At 43.3% G+C, this 9,439-nt stretch overlaps 1 protein-coding gene across 1 annotated transcript in view; it reads right to left on the reverse strand.

Moving 5' to 3' along the window:
* Positions 1–9,439, reverse strand: part of PTPRJ (protein tyrosine phosphatase, receptor type, J) — a 59,896-nt gene that overhangs the window by 47,503 nt on the left and 2,954 nt on the right. Inside the window, exons 2-3 of the mRNA XM_006896759.1 lie at positions 5,845–5,943; positions 4,388–4,651 (exon numbers count right to left, since the gene is read on the reverse strand). Coding sequence (XP_006896821.1) covers positions 4,388–4,651; positions 5,845–5,943 — 363 coding nt within the window. The remainder of the gene's footprint in view (positions 1–4,387; positions 4,652–5,844; positions 5,944–9,439) is intronic.

Below are 9,439 nucleotides of genomic sequence, written 5' to 3' on the forward strand. Positions count from 1 at the left end.
GCTCCGGGGGAACTGGTAGCATAGTGTTTAAGTGCTGGTATGCTAATATCAGGAAGCAGGAGTGGCATCCACTCCACTCCCTAAATAACATGCCTCTGGAAGGAAGCTCTATGAACTTTGATAAATGTTGAGAGTTGTAGAGGGGCTTCAGGCCTTTTGTTCATAGGGTCGCTATGTGTCGTGCTCTCGACTTGAAGGCAATCAACAATAACAACGCTAATCAAAAAACCAGCCATTTGAATGCACTCCACAAAAAAAAAAATAGATTAACTGTAGCAATGAGCTTAAGCATGTCAGGAATGGTGAAGATGACCTCGGCCTCGGTTAGAACAGGTTTCAGATCCTTTGTTCATAGGGTCATTATGAGTCACAGTTGACTGGATGGCACATAATATAACAACAACAACAACCCATCACTCCTTGGAAGAAAGATGGGACAATCTGCCTCCATAAAGATTACAGCCTACACACCCATTTTTATCACGGCTCTGTTCACAACAGCAAAGAGCTGGAAACAACCCACATGCCCATCAACAAACGAATGGATAGAGAAGCTCTGGTATATTCACAAAATGGAATACAATGCAGCATTGAAAAATAAGAACTCATGAAATATTATGCAAAACGGATGACCCTGGAGGATATTATGCTGAGTGAAATATCTCAGTCACAAAAGGACAAATACTGCATAGGGCCACTGTTGTAAAGTGGGACTGACATCAAGGTTGAGGGAAGACAGAGAATGAGGGGAGGAATCATGTATATTGCATTAAAATAGATGAGGGAGAGAATTGTTTAAAAGGGACATATGAATGGGTATTCTTGTCATTACATAAGTCCAGAGTAAAGGCTGCATAGTGGAGTAGACTAGTGGGGAGGGATTGCATAACAATTAAGAGTTTTTCTTTTCAAGAAGAGTGATTCGGGGAAGAGGTGGTGGCCAGGGAGAAAAGTGCAACAATGAATGACTGGAAACCCTAAGTGTTTGTAAACTTTGATGAAAATTAATTCAAAAAAAAAATTTTTTAATTTAAAAATTTTTTTTAAAAAATATTACAGCTTGGATATCTGACTCTTGCCTAAGAGGGCTCCCATGGCTTAGAACTGACACAGGGCAGCAGGATATTTAAACTACCATTAAAGAGAAAAAAAACTTGAAAGCATATAAAAGTGTCCATGGTCTACAGATCACTAAACTCGGGTAAACCGGTCTAGATCCGGTGGCCTCGAGGAAAGAGTTGCGCTGTCAACCCAAAGGCACCAGGTGCTACACAGAGAGAGATGGGAAAACTCCTTTCATGCAACGTGCAGCCTCTGAAAACCCACCACGGGGTCAACTATGAGTCAGCTCCAACTTCACCACACATAACAACAACAACTACTGATGATCCTAGGGGTGTTCCAGTGCCACAGGCCTTGAGGAGCTGCACTGCTACCCCAAAGACACCACCTCTGCGGTGGTTCGAACCCAACAGCAGTTCCAAGGGAGAAAGACGGGCCACCTCCTCCCACGTCTTTACAGACTCCGAAGAGTTGCTAGCAAGTCAGCTGTGACTTGGTTCTTCCTGATCCACGCAATGCGTTGAGAAAGCTAACTTTAAGGCTTCACCCCTTTCTAAGATGGAGAGGAGGGAGGTTATCAGCTCTATGATTTGAGTCTTCAGGTCCAATTGCATGATGCAAAACTTTCCAAATTTCGGACAATAAGCTTTTGTTTAAAAAATGGCCTCTTCCACCTGGCCCCCACTCACAGTCACATCATTCATCCGGCTGCTTCAATGGCTCTGGTACTTGTTACAGGCCTCATCAGAGTGGTCTGGAATCAGGCTCACTGAATCCTTGTCCTACCACTCCCTATGAGCTCTGGAAACAGGCCAGAAACTTCTCAGCATCCGTTTTGTACTCTACACCCCTAGGAGGTGTGGGAAGGACCAGACAATGTTTGAGAGTAGCTAAGTGCTCGGTTTGTGCTCGGTTAACAGCAGCTGGAGAGTGCTGGTCTAATGAGGTCTGCCCTCAGGTGCTCTTGGGGGAGTCAGGACACCGGCTCATGCATCACTTTGGCCTTCTCACCATTAAAAAATAGTATGGTGGGGGGTTTTTTTCTTTACCCTAACTTTAATTTTTTTTTTTTCTTTCATTGTGATTTGAGTGGAACTTTATAAATCAATGGTTCTCCACTCAATCATTCATGTTGTTGTTAAGTGCTGTCAAGTCACGGGCGACTCATCGCAACCCTATGAACGAAAGTCCTCAGCACTTGTGTGCTTTCATCCTTTCTCCAGGTTCACAGGGTTTCCGGAGGCAAGCTATTATGGAAGTGGATGCCACTCCTGCTTCCAAGCTTGTTTTAACTGGGGAGCCCCACCAAACACTGTCCCCCATGGGTAACCGTTATCGCATTTGATACATCAGTGTCACAGTATTCAGCTTCAGAGCAACCACGAGTTACCTCTTTACAGCAAGTGGACAAATCAGGGCTGTATGACCCAGAAGAATGTTTGACCAAAAACAATTAAAAACAGGCCTGGGGGCTGCAGATTAGAGTCACCCACCTTTAGCTTGGCAGCATCACTTTCTGTCCACTAGGCCAACTGATCACTCTCTATGTTGGTGTTATTGTTGTTAAGTGCCGTCGAGTCGTAGGCGACTCACAGCAAACCTATGAACGAAAGTCCTCAACAGTTGTGTGACTTTTATCCTTTCTCCAGGTTCACAGGCTTCTCCCCAAGAAGCCAGAGGCTGCGTCCAGCTAACACCAAGACTCCCAAAATGCTTGTCCTTACCCTGCAGGCATGGCCCGGCATTTCTGTATTCTACCGTTCCGGCATGCCCAAATGCTGGTGGTCTCTGGGCCAGAGACCACCAGTTCATCTGGCAAGTCCGCTCTGCCGACACCCACTTGTGTCAAAAAGAAAGCCACAAGTGCCCGGAGCATTGCATCCTCGCCTCTCCCCAAGAAGCCAGAGGCCACATCCAGCTTACACTAAGACTCCCAAGACCTCAATCATTCATACCTATTTGTTTTACAACATTAAACACACTCAAACTCACTGCCTCCCAGTCAGAACCCACACAGAGCAGGTTTTCAGAGGCTGTGAACTGCGAGGGAGGAGACTGCCCATCTTTCTTCTGCGAACTGCTGGTAAACTGGACCCGCCACAGAAGTGCTTTGAGTTAGTAACACAACTCCCAGGGATAAAGTCACCACAGCGCCCTTTATAACATTACTTACAATTAATTAATTAATGTCATTAACTCATTAAAATGTCTGTTCAACTCCCATATTTTATATCATCTTTTCCCTTCATCTAGCTTAATAAGCATTTACTATCTTTTTATTAATGATCACTCCCTTCTCCCTCCGCCCACTTCCCTAGTCACCATCCAAGGATTCTATCCGTGCGTAAGCCTTTCCTTTTCTGTCCTTTTGTATTTCTTGGAAAGATGGAGGGTCAGCAAAGGACAGAAAGCCTTCTAATGAGATGGAGTGAAATGGTGACTGTAGCAGTGAGCTCTAGTGGGTCAGAGATGACGGAAATGGGACAGGACAGAGCAGGGTTCAGGCCGGCTGTTCACAGAGTCACTGTAAGTCATACTCAAGTCGACGGCACCTGACAAAAACAATGTCACTCCAGGGGGCTTTCGTGGTCTAGTGGGTGAGAGAAGTGGGCTGCCAACCCCAAAGGCAGGTGGTTCCAATCTACCAGGTAGTTGCTCCTGGGGAGAAAGATGGGTTATCTCCTCTCCTGCAATTTACAACCTCTGAAAATCCAGTGGAGGGTCAGCTATAGTTGATAGAGGTTGAGCTGAATGTCACTTGGAATGGTTCCCTCTAGGTTCATCCACATTATACAGAGTCTAGAGAAGTCTTTACAGCCCTTACTTCTCATCTATCTTCTGCCATTCCGTTTTCCCCTTTTCTCTTTCACAATTTAATATAACAGGGTGAGTGTGAGAGTGTGTGCGTGCATCTGTGTTCGTGTTCACACATATGCGTGCACACATGTATATAGTTTGCTCTCTAAAACTGTGCTCTGAGAAATTCTAGGGGCTTCTAGAGGATTACCTGACATCTCCCTACCTACCAACCTACCTACAGCTCTTGACTCTCTCAATCTTTTGTTCATTGGGCATGAGATAAATTCTCATTGGCTTTTGGTTTTATTTGGCTTTTGTTTTGATTTGCTGAATTTAGCAAAATTGTTTTATTGGCTTTTGTTTTGATTTGCTGAATTTAGTAAAATGAACATTCATTGCTATTGCTATAAAAGGTCTTAAAATATTTTTCTTTACTTATTTCAAGAAAATTCTGGCATTGAGCAATTCCACTGATTTCCTTTAAGAAACATTATGGTTCCACTGAAAATACCACCTATGCACTTACTGGTATAAGCATGAACTCTCAGAGGTGGCCATTCTGTCCCATTTGGTCCTTGTGGAACTATTTCAAAATTATACTTGGTCCCAGGGTTTAAGCCACTAATAACAATACTGGAGCTGGCTGTGATGGTTGTTTTAGCCCAAGGCTCTCCAGATCCATCCCATGTGGTAATGATCCGAAAGGATTCCGAGTTATTACTACTCCACGCCAAGCCGATTTCTGTTGTGGTGACACTTGTCACATGAAAGTCAGAGACTGGACCCGGAGCTGTGGGAAGGAGACACACGAATGGGTTAAGACTCTTGTTTCAGTAGACATTAAACCTCTACTAACATATGTATATATATTATTGTAATTAAATATATATATTTTTTATTTTTATGTAAAGTATAATATAAGTCTCTTTTGGCCATGGGGAATGTGCTGGTTGAACAGCATGATGAACATAATCAATGGTATGAACTCTTCATAAGATGACTGTTGAAATGGCATGTGTTTTGAGAGAGGTATATATATATACATATATATAATTACCAAACATAAGAAGGTTTTTTCTAAAAAAAATCCACTACATAGCAAACCAAACCAAAGTTTCCTTTAAAAAAGAAAAAAAAATGTATCTAAATTGAGTATGAAAAACCAGATATTGTGTCTGTGTGTGTCTGTACGTGTGTGTTCTTAACAGTGGCGTTTCTCTGGCAGTTTGACTCTATCAGTTGCTCCACAAAAGAAAGCTGAGCAACCTCCTCCCATGTGATTTACAGCCTCCAAAAACCCTCTCAAGGGCCAGCTATGAATCAGTACTGACTTGACAGCAAAGAGTAAGTGAGTGAGTGATGTAGATACATAAGACACACACACAGATACCTACTTCTTCCAAAAACAAGGGTAACAAAATGTCAACAAATATTCTCAGTGGGATTCATTCCAAATTTTGGACTCTCTCTCTCTTCCATTCCCCTCTCCCCCAACCCATTACATTTGCAGCACAAGCCCTGAGACACCGAGACTCTGAACTTCAGGAGAACACTTGGCCACAGGAAGGCAGAGACCACGTGCTTCAACAGTCACCACAGGAAATGAAAAGAGATGAGCCCCCGCTCAAGACCCAGGCTCTAAAAGTGAGAGCTGAACCTGGGGTGCTGCTGGTTGCCTGACCTTGAACGCATGGCCAACCCTCTCAGGCCCGCCATTCAGGAAGTGTGGCAGAGGTGGTGCTTGGTCACCAAAATCCATTCTCCCTTTTCCCTTAGTCACACATCCCAGATTCTCAGCTGAGATTGAGGTGGAGGGTTGGGGGAGTTAGGGGACCGACTGCTGGGGGTGTGACTTCTTCCAAAGCTCCTTGTAAGCTTCATGTTTGAACTCTAAGGTGGGAACATTTTCTTCTTTTCCTTCCCTATAACTGCAGTAAGGGAGTGATGGCTACAGTTCAGGTCACCATCTAAGTAGAAGCTTGCGTGGTGACGACGTCTTGGTTGTGGAAGCCTTCATGAAGTTGTCCATGGTGGGTTTAACAGTAAAATCAACCCGACCCGGCTTCTTGCGTGTCTTTGCTACTGCAAAGGAGGGAATGCAAAAATACTCCATGAATCAGCATTCCTTGAAGCGAGGAATCTGACATGATTTGGATTCAGGCAAGAAGATGCCCTCTTCCAGTGATCAAAGATGAAGGTGAGGTGGAGACCCTGCCTCTGCTGGTCACACAGTCACGGGTCAGCAGCGGGTCTTTCTGTGGCATCATTACAGGATCCAGTCGTCCACTCTGCAGGTGCAGAGGCGGCCAGGAGGCATGCACCTTCTTTATTATCAACACTGTGGCCACTGACTGCCTCTTCCTGATCGAGGATCACAAGTAGAACATGTTCTCTTGGAGCCAACCGCTCCAGTAGAGGCTTCCTAACCCTCACCCTGCTAACTGGGACAAAATAGGGACAGTCCAGGCAGCCCATGTCAGCAGTGTTGGCCCAGGAGTCATTTCCAGAGGCCCAAATGAAACCTTTCTCCTGGCCTTTCCAAAAATGGCATCAACCTTCAAGTCCTGGGATTAATTCCTTAGTAACTTAAAAATAGTTCATGATTTCTGTTTCCTGCTACTGAATCCTAGATAAAACTCCACCATTCTTATCCTGATTTGCACTAGACTTTTTATATTAGACACAAACTCTTGTACCTTCAATATCAGTAGTCAGGAAATCAAGAGACGTATTGCACTGGAAAAGTCTGCAGTCAGGGACTTCTCCATATTATTGAGGAGCAACGATGTCAGTTTGAGGAAAAAGGTGTGCCTGATTCAGGCCACGGTCTTTCCAATCATTTGCTATGCATCTGAGAGCTGGACAAAGACCAAGGATGACTGAAGACTGATGTCTTTGAGCTGAGATGTTGGAGAAACGCAATGAACATCCCATGGATGGCCAAAAGAACAAACAAATGCCTTGAAGAGTGCTCCTGGGAGGCAAAGATAATAAAGCTTCCCCTAATATAAGTCAGGCACGTTGCTCGGAGAGGTTATTCCATAGAGAGGGATATCATGTTTGGAAAGACAGAGAGTCAGCGAAGGAGAGGAAGATCTTCTACCAGGTAGACTGTCACAGTGACTGTTACAATGTGCTCTAGTGTGTCAAGAAGCGTGAGGACGTGCAACAACGAATGAATGGAAATCCAAGTTCTTTATAAACTTAAAATAAAATCTCAATTAAAAAAAGAAGTGTGAGGATGGCACAGGATAGGGCTGGGTTCAGATCTGTTGTTCATAGGGTTGCTCTGGGTTGTACTGGCCTCAGCCACCTAACAACAACAATCACAATGCTTGCAATGGTTAAGACACTGATAATGTTGTTAGGTGCCATGAAGTCCGTTTTAACTCATAGCAACCATATGGACAACAGCACAAAACACTGGCCTGTGCTACAATCAATGTCCTCACAATCAGTGTTTGAGCCCCCCCGAGTCTATGTTTGACCCACTGCAGCAACCTTAGTGTCAATCTATTTCCTTGAGGGTCTTCCTCTTCTAAACCAGCCCCCTACTATATCAAGCATGATGTCCTCCAGGCATCAATCCCTCAAAATATGTGACACAATGACAGTATATTTCCTAAGGAGCATTCTGGCTATTCTAGGACAGATGTCCTTCTTCTAGGACAGATGTATGCATTCTTGTGGCAGTCCACAGTAAATTCACAATTTTTCATCAACACCATGGTGCAAAGACATCAGTTATTCTTCAGTATTTCTTATTCATTGTCCAGTGTTCTCACGCTTATGAGACAACTGAACATTCAACAGCTTGGATCAGGCACACCTCACTCTTCAAATAACGTATTCTGTTCAACTCTTTATAGAAAATTCCTTTGCTACGAATTTGCACAATGGAGCATGTTGCTTGACTTTCTTGGGACTGATACTTTCAGGGTCCAAATAAAATAAAATCTCTTACAGTTTTAATATTTTCTCTCTTTATTATGATGTTTCTTTTTGATCCAGTTGTGGGGATTTTGTTTTATGTTGAAGTATATTCTATATTAAAAGCTGCAGTCTTGGATTTTCATTATTAAATGTCTCAAGTCTTTGCTTGCAGGAAACCAAGTTGTGCTTTAAGTCTTCATCTTCCTGCAATCCCAACACCATATACTTCCTCAGAGTTTAGCTTCTGGGATTATTTGTTCGGCATACAGATTGGAAATGTATGGTGGAAGAGTACAACCCTGACACACGTTTCCTGATTTTACACCACACAGGATCCCTTTGTTCTGTTCAAATGATTCCCGCTTGGTCTGTGTACACTTCCCACATGAGCATAACCAACTACTCTAGAATTCTCATTCTTTGGATATTATCCATAAGTTATTGTGATCAACTCAGTCAAATGCCTTTGCATAGTCAGTAAAACACAAGTAAACTTCTCTCTGATATTCTCCGCATCCAGCCACCATCCATCTGACATCGGCAATATTACACCTCATTTCACATCCACTTCTGAATCAGCCACGAATTTCTAGCAGTTCTTCATACATGTACTGCTGCAACCATTTGTTTATTATCTTGAGTACAATTTTTTCAGAGTGTCTTTGTTCAATAATTTCCAAATTCTCTTGAATTCCCATTCTTTGGAATGGACACAAATATGGGCTGCTTCGAACTGGATGTCCTCTCTGTCTCTTGGCAAAGACAAGGGAGCAGCAGCAGGGCTGCGTGCATTTGCTGAAACACTGCAGTTGGTATCCCGTTGATTCCTGGAGCCTGGTCTTCTGCCAATGTCTGCACTGCAACCTGGACTTCTTCCTTTAAAACTACCAGATCTGGCTCAGACACATACGCTCCCTCCTGAAATGGGTGAACACTGACTGATTCTTTTTGGTACAATAATCCCGTGTCCTCTTTCCATCTTCTCTTGATGCTTACTCTGTCATTCAATATTTTAACCACAGAACCCTTTGCTATGGCAACTCAAAGTTTTAATTTTTCATTTCTTTCAGTTAAGAAAAATGCTGAACATGCTCTTCCCTGGGACTTATATTTCTTTCCATTGTCTTCCTGAGTGGATAACTGAAGTCTGCTGTTCAGCTCTTAATTCACTCACTTTCTTCCCTTTATTTTCACTTCTCTGTGTTCTAGTCCAAGTTTCAGAGTCTCTTTTGAGAACTCATTTTGCGATCTTTTCTTTCTTGTCTCTTTACAGCCAACTTGCTTTCTTCTTGAGTGAGGATGCCCTTAACATTTTCCCACAATGCATCTGTTGCTGATCACAAGTGTTCAATGTTTCATATCTACTCTTGAGATGATCTCCAAATTCAGGTGAGATAGCCTCAAGGTCATATTTTGGCTCTCATGGACGTGTTTCCATATTCTCCGGCTTCAACTTGAACGTGCATTCGAGCAATAGATGATTTGTTGTGCAGTTGGTCCCTGGCCTTGTTCTAAACTGACACTTGGATATTTGGGATAACCTAACTAATGTTGTTGTTGTTGTTGTTGTTGTTATGTGCCATCGAGTCGTTTCCGACTCATAGCGACCGTATGCACAACAGCCCTAAACCCTGCTCTATCCTGC

Source organism: Elephantulus edwardii, unplaced genomic scaffold (assembly GCF_000299155.1).
Source record: "Elephantulus edwardii isolate Elephantulus edwardi_28Jun2011 unplaced genomic scaffold, EleEdw1.0 scaffold00189, whole genome shotgun sequence".
NCBI lineage: Eukaryota > Metazoa > Chordata > Mammalia > Macroscelidea > Macroscelididae > Elephantulus > Elephantulus edwardii.